Genomic DNA, 27,202 nt, shown 5'->3' with positions numbered 1-27,202 from the left:
CCCCTCGGACCCGCCCCGCGACCCCGCCCTCTCGGTCCCGGGCTGTCCAAGCCGCAACGGGGGGCTCTGGGGTCTCTCGGCACCGGACCTCGCCCTCCCCAGCCCCGAAGCGCCCAGGCCGCGGCGGCGGGCCCCGGGGTAGCGGGGAGGGGCAGCAGGCATCGCCGCTCCCGCCCCGCGGCCGCTCCCTCCTCGGGCTCCTTCCCTCCGGGCGGCCCCCGCGCCCCGCCCGCCGCCGGGCGGCCCCTCCCGCCGCCCGCCCGCTCCTCGCTCGCTTGTTCGGCCTCCGCCGCCCAAACTTTTCTCCGGCCGCGTCTCCCGCGGCGGCCGCCCCCGGCTCAGCGCATGGGCGCCCGGTAGCAAGGGGCCTGACACCGCCGCCAGGTCCGCCCGCCGTGCCATGGCGGCCCGCGAGCCCCCCGCCGCACCTGCGGCGGACGAGCCGGGGGGCCCCGGGGGCCCCCCGCGCAGGAAGAAGTCCCGCTCCGGCGCGTCCGGCTTCCGTCGCGCTTTCAACTGGCTGCGGAGCAAGCGGCGCAAGAAGAAGGCAGCGGGGGCGGAAGGCGCCGAATCGGCCGCCCCCCGGGCCAAGAAGGCGGATGACAAGGCCAGGAAAACCAAGAGCAAAGGCCGAGGTGAGGCGCCCGGCACCTGGGCTGCGCGCTGGGCGGCGCCAGGGTGCGGCCAGGGTGGCTCCGCTGGGGGTCCGCGGCTGTCGCAGCGGGCTGAGCCCCCCTAGGCGCTAGTGCTGGGGCAGCGAAGACCCCAGGGCTCAGCCCCAGCCCCCCCAGTCTGCGCCGCCCCCCAGCATTTCCTAGACTGATCCCTGCCCCGCTCTAGGGGAGGAGACCCCCGGCCCGGGCGGGGATCCCCAGGCTTATGCAGGAAGTACTGGCAGTCTGCTCTTGGGACGGTGAGGCAATCTCCCATCCCCCAGGCTCACCCAGGTTTTGCCCTCTGCTGAGTCAGGGGGTCAGAGATTGATTCTGGCCTGGGACCAAAGGGAGAGGCAAGTGGCCTTGCGTCTCTGGTGGGGGTCCCTCTGGGTTTAGAAGGTCAACTGCACTCAAAAAGGCTTTCCAGTGGGCTAGGTGGCTCCGGGTTTCCAGCCCCACGAAGTACCCAGCATGGAGCGTAGCATGCTTTAGGTTCTTAACAGTGTTAGCTTTTCCCACCTGGCCCCCCTCATCACTCACCTGGGCCAAACCGCAAACATCCACCTTCTGGGGCGGTGAGCTCATAGAGGTGAACCAACTGCTCCTCCCCTTCACTCCATCCCCCAGTCCTGTTAGAAACATGCCAGTGTTGTATGTATGTGTGCTTACAGATGGGGGAAACTGAGGCCCAAGTTAACGGAGAGGCTGTACCTGGGCTGGATATTTAAAATACAACAGCTAATTCCCTACCTCTGGGCTTTCTTTGGCCTGATGGATGGGCAGCCTGAGGTGAGGCTGACTTGGCCCAAACGTGCTGGGGTCACTTTTCTTTTGGCCACTTGCTTGGTTCTTCTCTCATTTCCCCCTCTGTTTCTGTCTCCTGTTTGAGGGGGGAGGGCCTGAGTTTCTGCAAGAGGGTGGGGCTCCCATGGGGCTTGCCATGCTCCGAAGTCTACCTTTACTATGTTTCTGCTGCCCAGCTGGAGGTGAGGAAATGGCAGTGTATGCGGCCCATCCCATTCTGCCGGAGTTTACCCTCCCAGTGTCCTTTAACCACCTCCTCTGGAGGAGAATTGAAGGAACACTTTAGGTATCAGGAAGAGGGTGAAAAGCCTGTGGGATTGCATCCGGCCTGATCTTCCTTTTGGATAAGGGCCCTGCTGCCCTGTGGCAAAGCCACAAATAGAAGTCAGGGTGCTGGGGCTGGGATGGCTGGGCTGGGCCCTGAGAGAGAGTTTGGGTGAGGGGTGTTTCCAAAGGCTCTGCAGTCCCACAGGACCTGGGGTCTGACCCAGAACTGCCTCACTGGGATTCAGTGTAAAGTCGTCCCTATCCCACTCAAGAGGGCCTGGGTCAGAGTTGCAGTAGGAGGGATTGTGGTCATACTGTCAAGATTGGAGATAGGAGGCAGTGGTATACCCCAGGGCAGTGGACCCTTTTCTCCTGGGAGACCAGTCTAGAGGTAGAGGTTGGAAAAGCTGACCTGTAGGTTCCTGCTCCAACAGCCTGGGTTAGAGGTCATTGGGTCAGGCCTCCCCCTGCCTTGTGTTTTGGTATCAGGTAGCACTGGGCTTTTCTGGGCAGCAGGTTGCACTGATTTGAGCCTACGCAGGAAACACCTTCCTTGCCCCTGGCTGTTGTTTCCACAGGTCTAGGGGTGGCCCCAGGTACGCCTGGAGGAAGTCCTGCTCCCTTTTGCTCCAACCTCCTATTATTCCAATTGTTTCTTTGTCACCTGCTTGGCTCTACTTCTTTTCTGTTTATTAAGAGAAATAAATCTGATCTCTCTAATCTCCACTGGCACCGCTGGTCAGGAAGGGGAAGCCCAAAGAGGGTTTAACTCTTTCTGGGGAAAATGTTCAAATGAAGATTGGGGGAGATGGGGAGGAGGGATACACAGAAAGTTCCTGGGACATCAAGGGCCTTTGCTGGGCCATTATCTCCCCCATCCCAATCTCTGAACCAAAGACCCAGAGATGTAGGTCATGGCTCCCCTAATCTGAGTCCCCTACTATAAGATGGGAAAGCTGAGTTTGGAATAGAATTTTGAACACCTGTTTTCCAGGACCCCCCTGCTCCTGTCACTGCCCTGCACAGACTTAGAAGGAAAAGAGAAGAAATCTGACATTTATTGATTGTTCTGAATGTGCCAGGAGCTCTGTATCCATTATCTCATTTGAGCCCATTTGCAGATGAAAAAATGGAGGCTCAGGGACAGTGAGTGATTAATTTGCCCCAAATGGGATTTGAACGCAAATCATCTGCTTCCCAAACTGGTACAGTTGTTATGACTCTCCCAAGGACACAGAGCAGTGGGTAAGGCTTAAAGTGCTCATCCAACCCATTCTACAGATGGGAAAAGGTCCAGAGAGAAGTGAGGGAACTTGATAGAGTGGGAAGAGGTTCAGAGTCAAACAAATAAGCGTTCAAATCCTGTCTCAGCTGCTAGCAAACCATGACATTGGGCAAGCAATTTCCCTGTGGCCTCACTGATTCCATTACTGTCTCAGGAAAGAGAGGGGACCTTCTCACGGGAGTGATCCCCTGGCTGGACATTGCCTTGATGGTTCTGTGACCTTTCTGTCTCTCCAAGATTCTCACAAGAGAGGATGTGAAAACTAGATGAAAGTGAAGTCCCCATAGAAATGCCAGGGATTGCTAGTACTGTGTTTATACATTTAATCACCTGTGTTCTAAGGACTCAGACTGGAAAGAACGGACTCTGGGGCTGACAGAACAACTCTGCTGCCCTGGTTTGCCCCTCTTGGGCCACAGGATGCTGGCAGGTTATTAACCCCTCCAAGTCTCAATTTCCTTATCTGTAAAATAGGGATAATAAATCCTGGCTTTACAGTGGTGTTTCAAGGATCAAATTCGATAACAGACATGCAAGTGCTTTGTGGAGCACAGTCTGGACAGTAGCAGGTTTCTGCAGTCGTGACGCTGAGGACTTGGGCAATAGCTAAGTTCACCCTGATCCATGTTTGGAAAACAACTCACTTGGTTACACCTGAGATACCTTTGGTGATGATGATTATTGAGGGGGGATCCACAGAAGGTGGAGTCTTAACCTTTGTCCACCAGGAGGATGCAGGCATAAGAAAAGGTAAACAAACAGGAATCTATATTTTCCAGAAATATCAGCTGGACTCTAGACAACTGTGGGGAGGAAATGTTTCTGGGCCTGATGCCAGGACTGGAGCCCAGTAATCAGGGGAGGTTTTGTAGAGGAGGTGAACAGGGTGTGGAAGGAAGGCAGGGTGCTGGCTGATTTGAAGAAGTAACGTGAAGGCTGCTATGTGCCAGACCATTTTCATGGCCAGGTATTTTCATGAATGTTTCCCCTGTCCTCACAACACCTGGAAGGTGAGCAGTTACTACCATTTATAGGTGAGGAAATAAGTCCAGAGCGGGAAAGTAAGTTGATCAAAGTCACTCAGCTTCATTCATTTGAAAAAAGACATTCTTTATGACTCTATAGTGTCAGGCACTGTTCAGGGTAATGTGAATACCTGGGCCAAGACAGGCAAGGTCCCTACCTGCATGGAAGTGAGGTTCACAGCATGGCCGTGACAGAAGCATTTAGTCTGCCACCAGATGCCACACTCTCCTAACAAAACAGTAGAGGTTGGATGTGTTTCTGATTCTGAAGAGGAGTAATCACTGTAGAATATTAAATAGGACCAGCTTTGGAGAAAGGAGTTTGTAGCACTCCCGAAGACTTCTCTTGGGGTGTGGGAAGTGGCTGGGATGGGTGGGCGGGGTGGGTGTGCCAATGGTTCCTATACTGATAGTGAGAATTCAGGGGGCCATCCGGCCAGGCCCAGCAAATTTAAGCCCGTGAACTCTGGCCACTCACCCAGGGAGAACTGCCCTTGGCGTGGGGTTGTGGAGAGACTCCTGATGTTGAGTTTTGCTCTGCTCTGTGACCTGGGCCAAGTTCTGCCTCACTCTGGGCCAGACGTGCCCTGTCTTGACAAAGATACGGTGTTATGGCCTCTGAGATCCTTTCTAGTTCTAGAATTCTGTGGGTTTGAGAATGGGCTGAAGAAGCAAGCTGGTAGGGGTTGGGGGAAGGGGGGGAACTATGTTCAGGAAAGGTGAACCTAGTTTTGCTCATGGATAAGACATTGGCACCGAGTGGCCTGGATATCATACGAAGGTGGATAAGGAGAGTGCAGTGTAATAGTTCTACCTCTCCCTGCCTAGGAAGGGGCCTGTGTGTCATCCAATGGGGGAGTAACTTCCATAGAGGAGTCTGGGTCTACCTCCTCCAGGTCCCTATGAAGGGATGGGCATTGTCTGCCTTGGGTCCAGATGGAAGAGGGGGACCTCACTAGTATATTTCACAAATACTTATTAAGTATTTAATATTAGGTATAAGTACCTAAAATGTGCAAGACACTGTCCTGGGGATGAATGAGAGACAAGGTTCCAGTCCTCATGAACCTCACAATTTGAGCGTGGTAGGAACCAGAGTCAAGGAGGCAATGAAGGGTCAAAAGTGTGACAAAGGAGAGAGCACAGTGATCCCAGGGGGAGATCAGGGATGGCTTCCCTGAGGAGGTGATGTGAACTAAAATGGAGGGATGAGAAGTTGGGGTTGAGCTAGAATCAGGCAAAGCCCCTGCTGGGGGCTGGACCAGCTGGTTGTCTGGGCCCCTTGGGGCACAGGAATCGCTACATCTCACTGTGCTGAGGGCAAAAACTGCGTTGAACGTCTTTTCCCCTCTGCCCTGCCCAGCACAAGGCCAGGTACTAAATGGCTTTGGGTGAGAGGTGGGTGATCCAATATATGCCCCCAGTGCATGGGCATCTTGGGATCCTAGAGGCTCAGAGCTGATGGCCTGAGCTGTCACAGGGAGCCCCCATAGCCCATGCAGATGGGCAGCTGAGGCCCAGAGGAGGAAGTGACTTGCTTGAGGTCATACAGCCAGCCAGCATTAGAAGCAGAACAGGAGCCCCCACCTGCCAGGCTGACCTCAGCTTCCCTACTCCTTTGTTCAGACTTCAAATGGAAAAATCTCATCCCAGAGAGGTGCCTCTAGCAGGGGTGGGATGAGATGAGCAGGAAGCGGAGGCCAAGAGCCTCCACCTCCCCTCCCTTACCTCCGACACCTTCCAGGGCCTGTTCCAGCTGCCTCTCCCTCTCCTTCCTTGAGGCCCTGAATCTGCACCCAATGGCACACATCCCAGCATTCTCCTGGAAATCCCCTCAAGCTGGGAGGGCCTTCCTCCTACTATTCTCTCCCTCTCCTGCCCCCGAAACAGGGCGCCAGCAAGGTTTGCTAAATTGGGGTGGCTAAATCCTAGGGCCAGAAAAATCTACACTCTGTTGTTAGCGGAGGGCTGAGGGAGAGCGTCCCCACACCCACCTGCTCTTTGGAAATCCCCCTTTCCCCAAACCCCCGAAAGCTGTCTCAGCTGCTCCTGGTCTGTCACATGCTGCCGAAAACTAATGAGAGGAGGCATTGTCTATTATGTGGGTCACAGTGAACGTGGTGGGGTGGGGAGAACAGGTATCCACACCTCCACCTTCCATCTACAGACCCCGGGCCACCACTAGCCCCTGGCTGACTTGGAAGTAGGTGGAACCAGCTTCCTTGGCTGCGAGGGAGAAATCTCTGTCCACTTCCCCAGTTATTACACTCACTCGACCCTACGCTCTTGTGTTCACTGTCCTCGGGGGCCGGCTCACCAAAGACTATCAGCTCCACTCAGAGGGTGCCTGGCTCTGTGCTTGGCATGGAGGGGAGACAGATAGCTCAGCTTGTAAAGGGTTTAAACCCCAAATCTGCTGGCAAAGTGCATGATTCCCAGGAGGCTGCTGGTGGGGCCTGCTGCAAGTAGGGCCACCTGTCTGTTTGGGACACCCTTTCCTGCAAGCTTTTAGCTAGCCGAGGTCTTCACCACCATTTTCCAAGAGGGTCACGAGGCACTCAAGCCCAGTTTTGTGGTTCTAAGAGTTCTGGTGCATGCATCTGCCAGACCACCTACTTCTTTGCACCAGTGCTACCCTAGGCTTTCCCATGCTCTTGGCTGTGGGCAGTTCTTTTCCTCCAGTGTCCTAGAGCAAGCACAGCCTTTGTAGTGAAAGAATGTAAGACTGGGAAAGTATCCTGGACTCTCTTGCCCGTGCCTCTTCTCCTCCACCGGTACTTAAGTGCCATCATCTCCACCTCCACCAGTTTCCGTTCAACATGTATGGCACACCTACTGTGTGCCAGAAACTAGGCTAGCCTGGGAGGAGTGAGACCATCACCGCCTTTGAGGAACTTGTTTTCTGGTTGGAAACGGAGATACCAAAATAAACTGTTGTCTTGAGACGATTGCTGGGAGCCCTGAGCTCCAGATCAGGTCTGTGTCAGCAGGCAGCACTGATGCCTGTGGGAGCATGGAGAACTGAGCTGGGGGATGAGGTGGGGTGCGAGGAAAACTTCATGGAGGAGTAGACTGGAGCAGGGTCTTGAGGATAACAAGGAATCTTCCAGGCAAAGGTGGAAGAGGAAGGAGCGTGTGTGAAAGTCTGGAGGTGCGCACTGGGGTGTGGCAAACAGTTTTGTGTAGCTGAAGCTCCGACAATGAGAGGGGTGTGGTTGGAGATGAGATTGAACTAGTGGGTGGGGCAGCTCTTGCACAGCCTCCTGTGAAGGCCAAGGCACCTGCTACACAGATATCTTTCCGGGTTCTTTCCGTACCTGTCCTCACTCAATTCATGCTGAGGGATTTGGATTTTACCCTTGAGTGTTCTCTCTATTCCCCTACACCACCTTTCCCCATATGGGCCTCAGTTTCCCCATCTGTAAGTTAAGGAAATTGGGCTAGCAGATCTCTGAGGTTTCTTTCCACTTTGACACTAGGACCCTCTTCTCTGTGCAAAGCAGGGAGCCTCGTGCACACGTCTTGGTATATGGTGTATGCTCAATGAGTATTTTCTGGATGGACGAATAAAATATAGCCCCTCAGCGCCTGTACTGTTGTTAACCTCAGACTCTTAGTAAGAGATGGGCCTCAGGGAGGTAGGGGGGACCAGCTTTGACTCTCCCATTTTGCAGGGAAGGAACGGTGTTCTGGAGTCCCTGGGCATAAGAGGCAGCGTGGTGTAGTGGAGGGGCTTGCCCAGGTGGCAGAAAGCATGAGCCACATGGGGATTAGAACTGAGGGCTCTGGACTCCCAACCCAGCACTCTTTCTGCTACACCATGCTGCCCCTACTTGGAGAGACAGGGCAGAGTGATGGTAAAGGAGAGTCATTGTCTAGGCTGTGGGGCCCTGGGAAGGTCCCTGGGCACAAAGGTGCTTGGGAGGGCATAGAGGTGGGGGCAGCCTGGCAGCCTGGAAGGCTTTCTGAAGAGGTGAAGCTTGGTTGGCTTGGGTTTTGAAAAACAAAGACTTGTATAAGGGGAGATGCATGAGGGGCACACAGTTCCACAGATGCTCACAGCCAGGGATGGTTTCACATACTCATATGTCTACCTACTATGCTCTCCATTACTTAAACTTATACACACACAAATGTAGATATGAGTACACACTCAATAAACATAATTGCACAATCATGCCTATACAGAAAAAGCACATACAATTACACAATTTTTAGATAAACATATTTACACTTACATGCACACAGGAAGACTGATACCTACTCAAATACATAAAACCAGTGATATTCAGCCACCTTGAGAGAGACAGTTACAATTACATAGGCAGATACACAAAAACACACATCCAACCATTTGAAAATAGACTCAATGATATGGATATAGGCACACAGTCACACACAGATGATTACAGAGAGGAATGCGTTTGTTCAGGGTCACGGATATATACACAGGTACACAACTACACAGGTGCGTTCAAGCACACACTTACAAATGCCCAATTACATGCCCTCCTTCAAGGTCATGCAGGGGCATAGATAAATTGGAGGGGTGGTAGCTTGGAGCAGTGGGCATTGGAGTCAGTCTGGGTTTCAGTCCTAGCTCTGTAACTTAATGCTGTTTGACTTTGGGTTGGCCAGTTGACTTTGTGGAATCTCAGTTTTTCCATCTGTAAAATGGGGACGATAAAAGTACCTGCGTTACATAATTGTTTTGTGTATGAAATGAGATAATGCATGAAAGCGGTTATCACAGTGCCTGACACACAATATATACTATGTAAAAGGGTGCTATTCTTATTTTGAACACTATTACTACAGAAATACAGTCAGATCGATACATTTGTACACAGGCACAGAGACAGGAGATACACAGACACGTGACACTCACAGGGTAGTGTTGGTGAGCCCCTAGCAGCAGCAGGGCTTCGGACCCCGCCTGTCTGGAGCCTGGTTCCTAGTTATCTCGGTCCCACTGCAGTCCTCAGATAGGTGGCCCATGGGCTGAGACAGCGAGCTACCCGCCTTCCCCACCTGGACAGGCCTTGCCATTCCCTGAGCGCTCTGGGCGGGGCGGCTCAGCTGGTCTCCCAGGTCCTGGGGGGGCGGAGCCTACGGGACGCGCGCCAGCCCCCGCCCCTCCGCCTGCCCCGCCCCTGCCCCCGCCATTGGCTGCAGAGCCCGGGGGTGTGGCCGAGCTGGGGCTGGGGGCGTCTGCGGTGGCCGCCCGCGCGTCTCTCTGCTTGCCTCCCAGGGCTGCGGGCCCGGCGGCGGGGCTCGTTGGGCTTCGCTTGGGTTCCCGCGCCGGCTCCCGCGCCCACCATGGGCAACTCACACCACAAGAGGAAGGCCCCCAGCGGTCCCCGGGCCCGCAGCTTCTGGCGGTTCGGGCGGTCGGCAAAGCGGCCGGCAGGTAGGGGCCGGGGGTGGGGGCGGGGCAGGCGGGGAGGAGGGTCTCCCTGTCGCAGCCGCCGCCACCGCTGCTGCCCTCTCCTGGGGCTTGGCGGGTGTGAGTATGGGGGGCCGGGAATCCCCCCCGCACAGACCCTACTCCTCACATCCACACAGAGACACACGTATACACGAATGCCCACGGGAGGCACACGTACATGTTCACAATGTACACATACACACAACAGCCACTCAGATGTATGGATCTGCAGACACAAAATCACATACACACTCACACCCACACCATCGTTGTAGGATGTACAGGTCCTGAGACACAGGTACATGTACATATGTGTATGGTTTACATAGCCATGTAGTTCATATGTATACGAACTACACCACACACTTAGATTCGGACACAGTCGTACACATACAGTCATGTAGGTAGAGTTTCCCAACGTGTTAGGCACACAGATGTACGCGAGTTCAAAACTGCACAACCATACAGACTTACACAGGCTCAGAGACAGACCCTAAGGCACTTAGACACACACACACACACACACACACACGTTTTCCAGGCTTTAGCCCCCAACAGGCGGAAAGTTTGCAGGAGGGAGGGGAGACAAAGGTGAAGGGGAGAAGCCGGAAACCAGGGGCTGGAAGCTCAGGGCCACCTCCATCTGGCACGATCAGAGAGTCGGACTGTTTTTCTGGGCTCCCTCTCCACCCCCACCCTCATCGGTGCTGCCTTTCTGTTCCCCTTCCCCCCACCGCGGTCCCCGTGGTCGGTGCCGCATCTCCCCCCTTTCTGTGCAGCCACCCAGCTGGAACACAGCCTTTCCCGGCGTGCTGCGGGATCCCTCCGCGGGTCACATTCCAGCCTCCAAGTGGTGGTGGGGGGGGGGAGGAGGGAAGAATGGGGAAAGCTTCCCATCCCAGGGTTGGGAGACGGGATTCCTGGTTTCCCCCAGCGGCTGCGGCAGTTCAGGGTATCCCTGAGTCCCAAGGGGTGCTGGAGGAGGGGCTGTCTAGGGTGTTTAGTTCCCTCACTTGGTGAATCCGAGATGGGGTAGGGGCGGGGCGGTGGATCCATCCCCCACTCTCCCAGGAAGATAAGGGGTCTCTAACAGGGGCAGTTATCTGCTGGTGTTTGGGAGTGAGAGAATCCTGGAGAGGGTGGTGGTGGGGGCCCTGCTGTGGTGGGAGAATCCACCCAGGTCTTCCCAGGATGGCCCACATTCCTAGAGGTTCTGAACTGAGCCTGATGATCTCATCCCTCCATGCAGGGGGCCATAGAAAGAACCTGGTCTGGGAATTGGGGGTCTGGGTTCTCAGTGTGGCTCTGGAATGGGCTCTGGTGACCTTGAGCAGATTGCTTTCATTTATTTGCCTGAACCTCCCTGGCTCCTACAGGCAGGGGGCTGTCTGAAATTATGGGGACCCTTATTCTGGCTAGCCATTTTGTGGATAGAGAGACTGAGGTATAGAGGAGGTGGGCTCGTCCAAGGTCGTTTGCCTGCAGTGGTTTGAAGACAAATCATGGTAATCAAAATAACAATAGGGAAAGGGTTAATTAAGTTCTGGGGATTCCTCAGGTGGGTTGATGAGAGACTGACTCCAGGACTTTCCAGTAGACTCCCTGTCCCAGCAATCCTGAAATCCAGGCTCTGCCCACCTGTCTCTCCTCTTGGGATCTGCACTGAGGGGTGGGGCTGGGCCTAGGGCTCTTCATGGGCCTTCCTGTGGCCACTCTAATCTGATGGTTTCCTGAGAACCAACTGTGGGTCCAGACTTGTGACCATTTGCGGTGGGGAGAGAGAGAGATTAAGAGGGCTGTTTACAGTCTCCTGCCCTCTGGCCCTGAAGGAAGACACTGGGGCTTCTAGCAGCCCTTGTGCTCTTCCAGTTCCTGCTGTAACTCAGGGGTCAACCAGACTTTAAGGTGTTCCTACAAAAGCAATGCAATGTCAAGGCAACACAGAAGTGAGTGTGGGGCTGGGGAATATTCTAGGCCATGTAACAAAAGGCTTTTGGGTTGGGGTCATTTTTAGGAAACTGGGGAGATTGTCTTAAATTTGGTCTTTGAAGTAACTGCAGGGTTGAATGAGTCCTGAATTGTTGATTGGAGAGAACATGGAATGCATTTCATCTCAGGTATGGTTGTGAGCAAAGGCATGGAGTTGAGACTGAGCATGGAGGTTGGAGAGAAAAGTAGTTGAGGCTCCTTCCTGGTGCCTGGGAGAAGAAGGTCCATTGTGCATGCAAACTTCAAGCCCTGTGCTGAAGATTTTGAGGCCTCCCTGGCCTCAGCCTCTGCTGTCACAGGCCCAGGTATGGGACTGGGGTTTAAGTACTTATCCATTTGATTAGTGTATGAGAGGATGAGGGAAAGAAGGCAAGGCAAGCAAAGAGCTGGAGTTTATAGGCAGTAGGGAGCTAGTGAAGGTGTTTTAGCAGGGGAGGAGCCAATGGAAGTGGTATGTTAGGAAGATGGCCCTGGGGTGGGGTCAGATGAAGGCAGGACTGGTTGCCTGGTGGAGTGGTGAGAATGGAAGCTGAGAGCAGTCAGGAGGCTGTTGCAGTAATCCAGGGGAGAGGTGATGAGGTGAGGGTTGGGGACAGGGTGGGGGCTGTGGGAGAGGAGAGGAGTGGCAACTGCAGAGACGCTGTGGAGGAGGTGACAGAGTGATAGGATCTGAGATTAATCAGTTGTTGGGAGTAGGGGCCAGAGAGGGCTATGAAGGCTCTGTGCTTGAGGCTGCTTGGCTGGGGGACTGTACCAGAGAAAATAATGCAGAGGTAAAAGTGAGGCCGGTGCTAAACCCTTTATTAATTCATTTGTCCTCCAACAGTCTTATAAGCTAGAAGCTATTATTCTCCCCATTTTACAGATGAGGAAGCTGGAGCCCAGATGTGAAGTCACTTGCCCAAGGCCATTCAGCAAGGAGATGGCTGAACCAGTATTCACACGCAAGCCTGTCAGATTCCAAAGCCTGTGCCTTCCCTTAATCTTAGGGATAGATGGGTTTCCTTTTATGATTGAGGGGTTTGCAGGTCCTCTGGTCAAAGAAAGCCTGAGGCCCTGGGGGATTTGGACTGTGGGGAGCACAAGTGGAAGAAGCACTGTGGGGAGGAGGGATTAAGGACTAAGTATGGAAGCTCTAAAGGCTCAGAAAGGGAGCAGGTGGGAAGTGGGAGGGGAATCCTGGAATCCAGGAAGGGTTGGTCCCATGGGTCAAATGCCTTTGGGCCGTGGTGAAGCATGAGAGTGAAGGTGGACAGGCGAGGCCCCCCCACCGCTGGAAACACATTGTCATCTGTGGGGATTGTTTGGCCATGGTTCTCAGGAATCCGACCCAACCCTCCCCTCCCCAGGCCGCTGGGCACTTGGTCCTGGGCAGTTTGGGGAAGTGGTACGGGATGTGAATTGGGAGCCCAGAGATCACCCCTCCCCACCACTGCTGTCCTCCTGTTCCCACACATTGTCCTGTCAGGTTTACACATGGCCCTCCTCTAGGTAGGGTTTGTTGTTCCCATCTTGCAGATGAAGAGCTTGAGGGAACAACCAAGTCTTTGGTAGAGTCAGACCACCTGGAATTCTTTTCATCCCTGTCCCTGCCTCTGGACCAGAAGCACCAAGGGTCTTTGGTAGGTCCCACAGCTGGGAGAAGGCCTGCTCCTCTTACCCCTCTCCCCTCAGCATCTCCCTATGTCTCCTCCCCCTTTCCTGGGGTGGGGGAAGACTTGTGACCAACTGTATGTCTTGACTTGCGTGTAGGAGCCCTGGGCTTCCCTCTCTGGTCTGAGGATCTGAGATAAGCTGCACCCCATTGTTGCTCCAGGCCCTGACTCAGTGAGGGACCACTGCTCTCCTCAAGGGGCAGAGTCCTACATGCCCTGGGCTCTTGAGAGATCATTTCTCCAATCCTCTCACATCACCAGTGAAGAAACTGAGGCCCAGAAAAGGGTAATGCCTGCCTCGGGATCATGCTGCAATTGAGGGGCAGTGCTGTCAAACCTAGGACTCCTGACTCTGAGGGCATCGGGATGTCTGGGCTCAGAATTTCCTTCCCTCCCAAATGGGTGTCAGGGCTGCCAGATAGGGCTCAGTCACTGAGGACCTGATAGGGAGCTTATGTTGTGTCCCTTATCAGACCTTATCTTAATAATGGTCCTTAACTCCACTTGAGATTTGAAGAGAGCTCTGGAAGTGGGTGGGAGAGGAGGCCTCCTCTGGTGGCATGAGAAGAACAAGATATTGCAGCTAGAAGGCTCTCATCCAGTCTCTGCTATTACTGGCTGTTGTGACCTTGGTCAAGTCACTGACCCTTGGGGAGTGCCTGTGTGTGATGAGGGGGGATTTAGTGAGACGACATGTGTCTCAATCAATTGGCACTTTGTAAATGCTAGTTTATTATCTTTGTGTTATAAGGCGAGTGGCAGAAGGGGCCTGAGAGGGCCCTTTACCTACCCCCACACTCGGAGAGACAGAGGCTCTCTCTGATGACACTTTGTGTTGACACTTGGTTATGTGGCTTTAACTTTCCCAGGCACTTGTGCAGTGATTATTAGTCTCACTTTACAGATGAGGAGACGAAGGGCCTAAGATCATTTGTCGAAGGCCTCCTGATTCCCCGCTTTTTCCTCTCCTGGCTTCATGGTGGCTGAATATAGGCCTCTGCAGCATCTATAATATGAGGATAATCATGTCTTGAAGGAACAAAGGAAAAGGCTTTGGAAAGTCACAATTGCACCCTGGCCAAAAGAGATTATTATATCATTGTTGGGAGCAGATACTGACCCGGAAACTCATTATGACATTTATTAATATTATTGTAGCTAATTCCTCCCTGCGCTGCTGCCCGGTCCCGTAGGCGCCTGGGGGTGGGATCCTCTCCTTCTCTAGGGCACTCCCTGCCCTTCAATATTTACCTTAGAACCAACCTGTCAGCTCTGCCCCTGCGAGGGTGGGGCTTCCCACTTAGGGAGGGAAGGAGGGAGATTCCCCTTCTGCAGAGAGAGGTGCAGTGCAGAGCTCCTCCTCTTTGGGCAGGGACCAAGGCTGCAGCCCCCCATCCCTTAATTCCCTCGTATTTAGTACTGCTAAGGCATTTGTAATGAGACCCAGGTTCAAACGTGGACTCAGCCACTTCCTGGTTGGGTGACCTTGAGCAAGTCACTTTCCCTGGTGCCTCATGCTCTTATAAAAAGGGAAGTCACACACATCATTCAGGTTTCTTGTTAAGTGTTGTACGAGATTGTAGAAGAGAAAGTGTTTTGAGATTTGAAGAGAGCTCTGGAAGTTGGTGGGAGAGGCCTCTGGTGGCATGAGAAAAACAGGAGATTGCAGCCGGGATAAAGTGCTTCCACCTGAAAGTTTTTATGTTCATTTCCCTTTGTCTTGCCTCTATGGGAATAAAATCTGCATACACTGTAGGTTCTGCTGCCCTGGCCCCCTTGGCCTTGGTTCGTCCACCGGTACAGGGAGAGGTTGAGACTTAGGGCTTCTGAATACCCTGAATCCTGGCTCCCTGTCTGGCCAGCTGCAGTCACAGACGGGGCAGTTGCAGAGGGGGGACAAGGTCAGGCTTGGAGGGTTCCAGTTCCTGAGCGAGGCCACCTGGGCAGCTCTGCCCTCCCCCCTCATTCCTCTCCCCTGAGTCAGGCCTGCCTGGCTGTGGGCGCGCCACCGCCCCCGCCCCTTGTTCTGGAATGGGGCAGGTTGAGGCCTCACCCCATGGAGGATGTTGCCAAGAGAGTGCATACGCATGCGCACAAATGTGTAAATGGCCTTGGAAGCGGGGACTCCCTCCCTCATTCTTCCCTGTCCCCAGGCTCAGGAAAGCCCCAGAGTGGTGGGTTCATGTACCTACTTTCATGTACACACAGCCACCTGGCCGGGCCCTGCACGAGTCTCTGCAGTCCAGCTCGTACATGAGGAGGACACAGACTAGAGTGGCCTGAGTATGCTTTGTGAATGTGGTCCTGAGCGTGCCCACCTGTGGGGCGGCCCCAGGGGGACACTTTGGAGCTGTGTGCCCCCCACCCCAGCCCTTTGTCTCCACTAGTGGACTGGATCTGAGCTCACAGAACTTACATGTGTGCTTCCTGGTGTACCCTGCGTGCTGTGGGGCGTGGCTGGGAACAAGGTGTCTTCTCAGATCCTGGAAGCCTCCTCCCTCAGGCAGGTGGAAGAGCAGGGGAGGCTCAGGCTGCGCCTCTGGGCTGTGCTAGAGCAGAAGGTCCTGAACACAGACTCTTAAGTGTGCCCTTGGGAAAGATCCTTCGCTCTCTGGGCCTCGGTTTCTTTGTGAGTTCCTGCCCTCCACCTGAGACTCGGGTTGCTGAGCCCCTCCCGCAGGTGTGTAGACTTGTGTCTGGAGTGGCTCAGAGAGGCCTCAGGCTCTGGCCAAGCTGTGAGTGGGTGGAGGGAGGGATGTTGCTGGGGCAACCAGGCATTATCAAGAGTGAGAGCCTTGGATCAGGCGGAATTTGCAGCTGTGACCCTGACTCTCAGTTGTGGGCCTGGGACCTTGAGGAGCTGAGGTGCCCCCCGTCCCTGACGTAGTAGGAGCTTAGCCCTTGTTTCCCTGGTTAGGGGAAAGCTGAGGATGACTGCGGCCTGCCTGGTTAAAGGCTCCAGTTTGGGAGCAGCTAGAAGGGCTGTTGTAAGACCGATCCATGAGGGCAGACTGTTTGCCTTCCACCAGCACCAGGCATGGCGCCGGTCATGAATTAATCTCCCTGCAGGTGTTGGTGTACTCTTTTCTTTTTTCCTTTTCTTTTGTTTTTAATTGGGGAATATCGGGGAACAGTGTGTTTTTCCAGGACCCTTCAACTCCTAGTCAAGTCGTTTTCATTCTAGTTGTGGAGGGCACAGCTCACTGGCCCAGATGGGAATCGAAGCGGCAACGTTGGTGTTATGAGCACTGCGCTCTAACCAACTGAGCCACCCGGCCGCCCTAGTCTACTCTTTTCTGTTTGAGTGGGACTCATAAGGGATGGATGGGTCTGGCCTAAGAGGGAAGAGGGGATGATGTAGTCAAGAAATCTCACATTTGTGGGGATAATAGGGTCTCTCCTGAAGAGGGAAGATCAGGTTTGTAGCTGACACAGCGGACAGGGCATGGCATTTGGATTCAAGTTGACCTGAGTGCAAAAGCTACCCTCTCTGGCCTCCGTTTCTTCATCCTATAAAATGGGAATTAAAGTGCTTACACATCTTAGGATTGTTTAGATTTCAATGATTTGTGGATATATACTCTTCAGCTCCACGGAAGTTTGTTTTCCAGAGAGTGAGGGCTCAGCCGTCTGCTTCAGTGGTCTCTGAGAGGTGGGGCAGCACATGGAGAAGGGGCCGCAGAGGGCTTGCAACGTGGGAGACACTGAATTCTTAGATCCCCAGGGACTCAGAGAGAAAGGTGCTATGAGAGAGGGATGTCCTTAGGTAAGTTTGGGGGACAGCATTTTATAGGTCACAGACTTTCAGCTATACTTTTTGGAGTTGCCAGGGGGATCTCTTTTAGCACTGTTGCTACCCAGCTTAACCTTCAGTATTACTGACCAACCTCCTGGGGCTCTGAATAAAATCCAGGCTCTGCCAAGGCCTATGGAGTCCTACCTGACCTGGCTCCTGCTCTCCTCTCATTTCCTGCCACTCTCTCCCATGCTCACCATATCCAGCCACATTGGCCTCTGTTCTGGGAAACCCCCCACTCCTGCCTCAAGGTCTTTAATTTGCTGATACCCTTGTGTAGAAGGCCCTGAGCCCAGCATTTTCTCTGGCTGGCTCCTTTTCATTCTTCCAGTGGCCTTTCCTTGGAGAGGCTTTCCTTGCTTGCCCCCTAAAAATACACCCTTCCCGTCACAGCTCGTCAGTCTTCACTGTCTAAAATTATATTGTTAGTTTACCACATTTGTGTATTTATCAAATACTTGTTGAACTCGCAGTACGTACCAGGCACTGATTTAGGCTCTAGGGATATACGTACAGGTGAACAAGATAAAGTTCTCGTCCATTAACTGTAGCCCCTAGTACTAGCTTAATATTTGCTGATGGAATGAATCGATAGGATAATCTTATAAAGAGGAGTTATTGGCTTTGTTTCTTTACGAGGCCATGGCTTGTGTGTGATGGAGGTGGATTTGAACCTGGACCTGACTTTCCTCTAAGTACTGCTGCCCTTACTGCCTTCACCTATGAGCAGTTTCTTGGCTAATTCTGTTCTCCCTGCCTGGTGATCCACGCAGTCACGGAGTCACAGAGTGAAGCCAATGGGAAGAATCTTGGGCTGGAGGAGCCGGAGGTATGCGTTAAAGGCCTGCCTCTGCAGTGTGACCTTGGAGAGTTCACAGTGCTTCTCTGGGCCACTGATGTGACATTATGAAAGTGGGAGGAAAGTCCTTTGGAAAATGTGGGGCTGAACACACACATGAGGGGTTGTTACCACCGGCCACTGTGATTCCACTCTGGGCATCTCCCTGGCTTCCCAGTACTGTGTCCTGAGTTGGCCCCCACCCCGCCAAGGGCCTCCACCAATGGCCTTGCCATCCCCACAGGCAATCCTGGCCTTCTGCCTGGCTGCTCCATGCGCTGAGCTTCTTCCCCAGGGAATTACCCTCACCAGCCAGGAGGGCCTGGGGTGGGCACCATGCCAAGTCTAGTCTAGTGGCTCTTCTACCTACCATCTGGCTGCTGGGAGCCCTGCCTTAGCTCTGGCTCCTGACTATTCAGAAAGGGACTTGGGGACAGGGTTAGTGGTCTGCCCTTGAAATTGAGTGTCTTCAGCACTCCTAGTCATACTGCCCACTAAAGCCAGGCACCCGCAGACTCCAGGCCTCAGTTTCCCTGTCAGTCAGAGGGTGTTCCTGCCCCTGCACTCCATTTGAGGGGCGGGGTCGGTAGAGGGGCGGGACCAGTGGAGAAGGTGGGAGGAGGACTTGGAGAACAGTCCCTCCCCTCCTCTGCCTGGAGCCGGCGCTCTGCTGCTGGGCTGGCGGACCGCATCCCTTAGTGCTGGGCTGTCGTGAAGGCGGCTCGCCTGGTGTTTTGGAGAGGTCCGGATAGGGTCGGTCCGAGTGGCGCCCGCTGTCATGGTGGTGTTCCTAGGCCGCCACCTCCCGGCGCTCCTCGGGCTCTTTAAGAAGCAGGGTGAGTGGGTGTGGCTGGGGGGTTGGAGAGGAGGGATCCCCGACACTTCCATTCGCCAGACCCTTATGTAGAATGGGGGAATTAAAGTCGTGGAAGGGTAATAGGTGGAGGGTGGGGTCAATAGTGAGGCTAGACTCCCAGTCTCCTCCCGTGCCTTTGTCCAGCCGCTTTGCAGCTGCCTTTGTCTGGGCCCGGATTGTGTTTGGGAGGTGTCTCTGACCTTGAAGACTGCAGCCCTAGGGCGAGACTGCCTCCCTCCAGGGGTACCCACACTTTACTGGGTACACCCCAACACATCAGTTCCAAGAGGCAGGGCATCCCCGCCCAGCTCTGTGTGTAGGAGGGATGTGGGGAGTGGAAAAGGGGGGGAAGTAGTACCACTGGAAGTTGGGGAGCATGAACAGCGAAATCCTGTTTAGAGGCCTGGGGATGGAGGAGTTTTGGAAGGAGAGGCCTATACCGACTTCCTTCTCCTAGGAACTGACTGGGTTTTCAGGCCTGGGCTAAGAGGGGGCCAGAGTTTATTGGACTTTTGGGGGTGGCCAGAGGGATTGTGATCCAGGAATCCCCTGTGGAAACCTGGAATATAGTCTGACTCTCATTTGCTGGGTGACCTTAGGGAAGATCTTTTTTCTCTGAACCAGTTTCTCGATTTATAAAGTCAGATTTAGAGTGAGAATATTAGGTGAGAAGATCACTGAGAGAGAGACCTCCTAGTTCTGACCTTGTGGGATTCCTGCGATTCCCTGAGCCAGAGCAGGCTGTTGAATGGGCTGAGGAAGGAGGAAAGGGCAGGTATCTGAACTAAAGACCCTGATTCTTGGGTGTGGCCTTTTAAAGGGCTTGTTTTGTTCTGCTTCTCTACAAGGTGCTGTCAAGGTCACATGACCCTCACAGCGCTTTTGCTTGTGTTGTGGGTTCCATTTAAAGGGGGGCTGAGGCTGCAAAGTGCTGACACAGCCCCCCATTCCCAGGATTAGATAACCAACTTCCACATGGGCGGGGCCTGTAACAGGATCCTTTGTAATGGATCTCTGGCTCATCTGTTGGGGGGGGCAGGTGGCAGGAGCAGGGGATACCTGGGGCTCTTACTCCAAGAGAGGCTGGAGCTTCCTTGTCTGGGGGTGGAGAGGCCCAGGGCCTCTTTTCCCCTCTGTCTTCCCCTAAGGGGCAGCCTCATGGGTGAGTAGGGGACCCAAGAAGCCATATCCCAGTCTTGTCCCTCTCCAGCAGGACTTCCTGGGAATCTGGTTATGACCCCTGCTAGTCCCCACCCCTTCCTAGTGTCCCATGGTCTTTTCTGCCTGGATCTGGGCCAAGATATGTATGAAAAGGGTGGGGTTTTTTTCCTGTAAAGTGGAGCTCGGGTCGGTCTGGAGAGAAATGTATTTGCTATGGGCTGTATGTATACTGGGGTCTTGCATGGTGCCTGAATGATGTATGGATACACAGTTTAGGTACTGTTTGTATATGTACAGAATGGGGACTGTGGGTATTGTGTGTATACTTGAGGGCTAGGTGTGCTCTGTGGGGGCCCTTGTGTGCAGTGTGGGTGCACACATGTGTTTATACTTGGGTGCTTTGTATACATACTGAAGTCTGTGGGTGTGTATGTAGACTGACGCCTGTGGGTGTTGCGTGCATATATGGTGGGCCTAGGTGCCCTGGGTGTCGTGCCCTGTACGGGGCCCTTCGTGTGGTGTGGATACTCAGATCTGTGTACGCTTGGGTATAATTTGTGTATGTACATGGGGCTCTGTGTGTATTGAGTGCATACACCAGAACTATGGGTTGTGTGTACAGATTGGTGGAAGTGGGCTTTGCATGTGTGTGCTGGGGCTGTGGCAGTCTGGGGACTGACTGCATCTTCAGGGCTCAGATGCCTTAGGGCTTCATTCTTCTTCCTCTTCCATTCCACTAGGCTCTGCCAAGGCAGAGAGTGACAAACGTCTCAGTGTTGGTTCTGGCCAGGGACCAGGGTCTGTAGTGGATGGGCACCAGGACAATGTCTTCTTCCCCAGTGGGCGACCGCCTCACCTGGAGGAGCTGCACACGCAGGCCCAGGAGGGGCTCCGTTCCCTACAGCACCAAGGTAACCTTCCTCTCCCCTCTAGTGCTACTCTTACCTCCCAAGGGGAGAGGCCTGGCCCAACACATCTTTCTGGTATCTTCCAGAAAAACAGAAACTGAACAAGGGTGGCTGGGACCATGGAGACACCCAGAGCCTCCAGGTGAGCCCTGCCCCCAGCTCAGCCTGACTCTATTCTCTCCCTACTTGACCTCCGGCAGGTATGTCTCTGAACCCTTCTGGATCTTAGTTTACTTCCTGTATGGTGAAGGGCTGGACTAGAGGACCCTTAAGGGCTGGTTCAGCTGCTGTCCACTCAGTGCTAAGTGATGCTGAGGGCAATCTGAGTAGGAATTCCGAGAAGGAGGCCTGAAGAGGCAATGATAAGCCCCACCCACCCAGGCTCAGAGGTGGTCCCGGCACTGTGGGCAGGGCCTGACCTCCTCCTTCCCCCAACAGTCCTCCTCTGTGGGCAGGGCCTGACCTCCTCCTTCCCCCAACAGTCCTCCCGGACAGGGCCGGATGAAGATAGCATCTCCTTCTGCAGCCAGACCACATCCTACACGGCTGAGAGCTCCACGGCAGAGGATGCTCTCTCTATCCGCTCGGAGATGATCCAACGCAAAGGTGTCTGCTCACCAACCAGAATTTGTGGACAGGGGAGAGGGGTGGGGGGCACTCTCTGGGTCCCAGCACCTGCAGCTTCCCCCTTTCCTCCTAATCGAGTATTTCTCAAGGCTCTGTGAATCACTGAATTCAGGAAACACAGTACCCTTTGTCCTCTTGGAGAGTCACGATGCACATTAACTGCAAAGCAGTACAGTTAAAAGTCGGGAACCATGGGTTTGAGCCTGGCATTGCTCCTTACCAGCTGCATGACCTTGGCCCAACTCTTAACCTCTCTGAGCTTCTGTTTGATGTTCTGTAAAAATGAAGACAAGAGTATGTGCTTTATTGGAATGAATGCCAAGTGTTTAGCATGCTAACACATAATAAATGTTCACTAAATGGCAATTATCATTATTGACCTACTATAGCCTTCCAGAAGTCTTATAGAAAAGAAACGTCTAGCTTTGTTTAAGCTAGCTTTGCCCCTGCCTGCTTGACTATGGAAATCTGTTTCGCAAAGCTCTTATTAATATTCTGCAAAAGCACTGCTCTGCAGGATGTCCTGAGACCTGCTCTAATTGTTTCTTTTCCCTGGACCGGCCTCCAGGTTCCACCTTCCGACCCCATGACTCATTTCCCAAATCGTCCGGAAAGTCAGGGCGGCGTCGGCGGGAACGGCGCAGCACGGTTCTGGGACTGCCGCAGCATGTACAGAAGGAACTTGGTGAGCCCTGGTTAGGGGGGTCAGCGGTGGTGGGTGGGGAGGTCTGGTTGACCCCTCTGCTGACTCCCACATCCTCCCTGTCCACTCCAGGCCTGCGGGATGAGCGGGAGGCCCCCCGTACTCCTCGGCCTCCTGGTCCACGGGATGCTGTGCGAATCCCCACGGTGGATGGCCGCCCCACAGCCTTGGCCTCAGGAGCAGGGGTCCGAGTGTCTCTGCAGGCACTGGAGGCAGAGGCAGAGGCTGGGACCAAGGCAGAAGCCATGCTGCAGCGCCACATCGACCGCGTCTACCGGGATGACACCCTCATTGGCCGGTCTACAGGGGCCCAGCCCCCAGTAATGACCCGGCCCATGTCCCTAGCAGTGCCTGGACTGACAGGAGGGGCAGGGCCTCCAGAGCCCCTGAGCCCAGCCATGTCCATCTCGCCCCAGGCCACCTACTTGTCGAAACTGATTCCACATGCTGTGCTGCCACCTACCGTGGATGTGGTGGCCCTGGGCCGCTGTAGCCTGCGCACACTGAGCCGCTGCAGCCTGCTCTCGGCCAGCCCGGCCTCTGTCCGCTCTCTGGGCCGCTTCTCCTCGGCCTCCAGCCCACAGCCCCGCAGCCGCCACCCTTCCTCTTCCAGTGACACCTGGAGCCACTCTCAGTCCTCTGAGACCATCGTGTCTGATGGCTCCACCCTCTCCTCTAAGGGTGGCTCTGAGGGCCAGCCAGAGGGCTCTGTGGCTAGCAATAGTGTGGCACCCGCTCCCCAGGGGGGCAGCGGAAGGGGCTCTCCTAGTGGAGGCAGCACTGCTGAGGCCTCGGACACGGTCAGTATTCGGAGCAGTGGGCAGTCGTCCAGCCGGAGTGTGTCCCTCCGCAAGCTGAAGCGGCCCCCAGCCCCGCCCCGCCGGACCTACTCACTCCGTCAGCGGGGCTCAGCAGCCCCCGATGGGCCCTTGGGCTTGCCTCCCAAGCCGGAGCGGAAGCAGCAGCCACAGCTGCCTCGGCCACCCACCACTGGTGGGTCAGAAGGGTCAGGGGCAGCACCCTGTCCATCCAACTCAGCAGGCAGCTGGGTGCCTGGCTTGTCTCCAGGGGGCTCCCAGCGCCCCCCACGCTCCCCAGAACGGACTCTCTCACCGTCCAGTGGATATTCGAGCCAAAGTGGTACCCCTACCCTCCCTCCCAAGGGTCTAGCAGGGGCCTCTGCTTCGCCAGGCAAGGTCCAACCCCCTAAACCAGAGCGGGTCACTTCCCTCCGATCTCCTGGGGCCTCTGTCTCCTCCTCCCTCACATCTCTATGTTCCTCCTCCTCCTCTGACCCAGCCCCCTCAGACCGTTGTGGTTCACAGATGTCAACTACCCTGAGTGACAGGTTTGTCATACCTCCTCACCCCAAGGTGCTCGCCCCCTTATCCCCACCTCCCTCCAAGCCCAAGAGTCCTAAGCAAGCTGCCTCTGCTCTGGCTACTCCTGCTTTGGTCCCTGCACCCGTCTCTACTGCTGATGCCAGTCCTGAGCCCCCTCCGAACCCCCAGACATACCTGACCCCACCGCAGGAGTCTCCCATTGCCTCCAAAGACCAGTCACCCCCACCATCCCCACCCCCATCTTATCATCCACCCCCACCACCCACTAAGAAGCCAGAGGTGGTTGAAGAGGCCCCATCTGCCCCAGAGACTGCTGAGGCCCCCCAGGATCCCAGCTGGCCCCCACCCCCACCTCCTGCACCTGAGGAGCAAGACCTGTCCATGGCGGACTTTCCCCCACCAGAGGAAGCCTTTTTCTCTCTGGCTGGCCCTGAGTCTGGAGGCCCTGCAGACCTCCTGACCCCTGTTAGCTCCCTGGCTGCTTCGTCCTCCTCAGCTATTGTCTCTTCCCAGAGTCAGCTCCGTGGTACCACAGACCCTCCAACTCCGCCAGCCCTACCTCCTGGTTCTGTCACAGGCCTTCTGGCCAAGGTCCCTCGGAAGGAACCAGTGGGCTGCAGCAAGGGTAATGGGATTCCCAGGGAGGATGCCAGTGCACCGCTGGTTACACCCTCCCTCCTGCAGATGGTTCGGCTGCGCTCTGTGGGTACTCCTACAGTGGCTCCTACCCCAGTACCGGGGCCATCGGCTCCCCAGAAGCCACTACGAAGAGCCCTGTCAGGGCGGGCCAGCCCAGCCTCTGCCCCTTCTGGTCTCCATGCTGCTGTCCGACTCAAAGCCTCCAGTCTGGCTGCCAGCAAGGGACCTGTGGGTACCCAGCCCAATGGGCCACCTGAGGCAGAGCCACGGTCTCCCCAGTCCCCTGCCTCGACGGCCAGCTTCATCTTCTCCAAGGGCACTAAGAAGCTGCAGCTGGAGCGGCCCGTGTCCCCCGAGAACCAGGCTGACCTCCAGCGAAATCTGGTGGCTGAACTTCGGAGCATCTCAGAGCAGCGGCCATCCCAGGCCCCAAAGAAGCCACCTAAGGCTCCCCCACCTGTGGCCCGCAAGCCCTCTGTGGGAGTCCCCTCCCCCACCTCCCCCAGCTTTCCTGGGGCTGAGCACCTTACTGCTCCTCCCACCAATGGGCTCCCTCATGCAGAGGACAGGACTAAAGGGGAGCCAGCGGAGAATGGAGGTGTCATGCAGCTCGAGGGCCCAGAGGAGCAGAAGCTCAGTCTACCTGGCTCAGGTACAGTGGGCAGTGGTGGGGTGTGGGTCCCATCGCTGGTGATGTAATAGGTATCTGAGTCTCACCATTAAGGTATTGCTCTTGGATTTTTAAGCTCTCTGGCCTCAGGCTACCTGGGTAGGGGGAACTTGCACCCTTGAACTACAGTGAAGGAGCATGATACGGGGTGTTGGCGTTGGAATTCCAACTTTGCCATTCTATCTACCCATCCTAGCCTCAAGCTCCCGACAAGTGTGGAGCAATGATGCCTACATCATAGTGTCAGATAAATGTGGAGTGTTGCTCACATGGTCAGTAAATTGGGGTGAGGTGAGGATGTTCTTTGGGCTCAGTGGCCAGGACCAATCCTTGCTGAATGTGCTTTTTTCCTACAGACCCACAGAAAGAGCTGGTCTGACCACCGGGCACCTCACTGGCACTGCTGACCCATCCCAGGAATACAATCTCAGGGACCTGAGCAGCTCCAAGGATGAGAGGATACGGCAGACACTTAATAGAGAGGATGGCTGCAGCCTTAACCTCCACAGCCTTCGATATTTATGCAAGCCTGGTGTTGACCCTGTCCTCCATGTCATCCAGCTCATGCCTTTTCCCCAGTAGAGTCACCTCTGGCAGCTGCCAGTTCAGTCTTGGCCTTACGAGGTAGCTGGTGGGAGTGGGTGGTTGCGCCCCCTGCTGGCCCCGAGGCCAGAGTTAGGAGCAGAACACCTCACTTGAATTTGTTTCCTTTTCTTCATGTCCAAATCATGTAAATACTATAGTCCAGAATCAAAGCACTTTTGACAAGGGGCTGCATGTCCATCCTCCGGGGCCCATGAAGCCACATTCCCGGGGCCTGTTTACACAGCAGCATCAATCCCCAGGAGCCAGCCCATCGCTGGGACCATCCCTGCCCTCACATCCAATCTGCTCTTAGTTCTTGAAAGTGTGCAAGTCATTGTATTCCCACAGGCTTCTCCAGGCTGGAGGCAGGAGTGAGGCTGTGGAATTCCAAAGCACAAAAGGTGCAGTAGGGGTTAACCTTCTTGTACCTCAACTTATAACACCAACCACCCTCCTGCCTTCCAGTTCTGACAGGTGCTCCATGTAGGGGAGAAGTAGGAGACTGCCAGGGCCCAAATAGGTGGAGGGAGAAAGAACCAGAGGGGAGGGCACAGGCTCTCTGTCCTCAAAAAGCAGGAGAACAATATCGGGAGTCATCTCCGAGTGGGGGGCACTTGGCAATGCCAAGCAGCTTACCTGGTCAGCGTGGGGTGGGCAGGCATAGCACTTCAGAGGCAGCACGGGCTGTGGCGACGCTGTGTCCTTCAGCTAAGCAGGAGGTGTATGGAGGGGAGGGTCTGGCAGGGGGAGAGCTTACTTGGGCAGTGGGCCCAAATTCCGGCCCTACAGATTCCATTCTCTGACCTTTCTCTTTCCTCGTCTCCGTGCATGTCCTTTCTGCAGCTACCCTTCAGCACAGGTGGTTCCACTGGGGGGAGCTGATGCTGAGTGACAAGGATGTGGAAGCCAAAGGTTCATTCTATTCCAGACTCTTCCCTAGTCAATGAGGAGGGGTCACTCAGTGCTCCTGGGGAGCAGGCTGGGTGGTTGCCCCGGAAACAACCTGTGCTACTGATCTCTCCTCCAGGACTCTTAACAACCTTTCTGTCTTCAACCTGTGCCACCTATGTGGGTAAGCTGGCTTCCCTTCCCCACTGGCCTGTGGCTCCAGTGACTCAGGCTCGCATCCGGCAAGGAACCTTGCTTTCAGCTGTTTTCCTTCCACCAAGGAGATTGACCCCCTCCCAAACACGGGATGTGGTACGAGAAGCCCACGCTCCTCTGGTCCTGTCTCACTACTGTCTTCTCCCTGAAGCTGTAAACCAACATTCTCTTGCCCCTTGGGTAATGGAGAGCTGCTGCTGGGTACATGTTGCACCTGCCCAGTGAGTTGGGGAAAGGAGACGGTCAGTAAGCACTGCTCTGCTCAGAGTTCCTGGTCCAAACCCCTGGGGCCAAAGCCTCTGTGAAACCAGGTCCTGGCAGCAGCCTTCGAGTTGCTGGAGGTGGGAGGGAACCCAAATTGTGTGTCTCTTACCCTCCCTTCCCTCTTAATGTTACTCAAGCTCCTTGCCCCCAGAATCTTCTGAGCTTATTGCCCCACTTGGTGGGATAGTACGAAGGAGAATGGAGGATCTACAAGGGGGAACCCTTCTTTGTCCTCTGGGGTCAATGAGCTTGATCTAGTGCAAATGGAGAGACCAAAAGCCTCTGATTTTTAATTTCCATAAAAATGTTAGAAGTATATATATATATTTCTTTAAATTTTTGTCTTTGATATGTCTGTACAAACTACCCATTCCCTCTGCCCTGAAAAGCCTGAGTGAGACATGAAAAAGCTGTGTTTCATTCAAAGGTGTTAATTAAATGATTAAAACTTGGCTGGGCTGCTGCTGCTTAACGTGGGAGATGGACAGGGCGGTCATCTGGGGCCACATTTACAAGGGAAAATGTTCTGCTTGCTGAAAGCATTGGACCCCGAAGTGGGCCTCTTCTGCTTTCTCCTGCCAAATGCAAAGTCAGGTAGG

The 27,202-nt window shown here is 54.7% G+C and overlaps 1 protein-coding gene across 1 annotated transcript; it reads left to right on the top strand.

Moving 5' to 3' along the window:
• Nucleotides 1–400: 400 nt before the first annotated feature.
• On the top strand, nucleotides 401–27,055 carry NHSL3 (NHS like 3; the record flags this gene model as incomplete). Its single annotated transcript, XM_081057171.1, has 7 exons — nucleotides 401–635; nucleotides 20,501–20,671; nucleotides 20,755–20,810; nucleotides 21,151–21,274; nucleotides 21,864–21,980; nucleotides 22,071–24,632; nucleotides 25,007–27,055. The coding sequence occupies 7 exons, from the start codon at nucleotides 401–403 to the stop codon at nucleotides 25,027–25,029; spliced, it is 3,288 nt and encodes a 1,095-aa protein (XP_080913297.1). The 3' UTR covers nucleotides 25,030–27,055.
• Between the last annotated feature and the right edge of the window lie 147 nt (nucleotides 27,056–27,202).

Source organism: Rhinolophus hipposideros (genome assembly GCF_964194185.1).
Source record: "Rhinolophus hipposideros genome assembly, chromosome: 8".
Taxonomy (NCBI): Eukaryota; Metazoa; Chordata; class Mammalia; order Chiroptera; family Rhinolophidae; genus Rhinolophus; species Rhinolophus hipposideros.
Note: the sequence above shows the minus strand (reverse complement) of the source record. Positions and strands in the feature narration are given on the sequence as shown.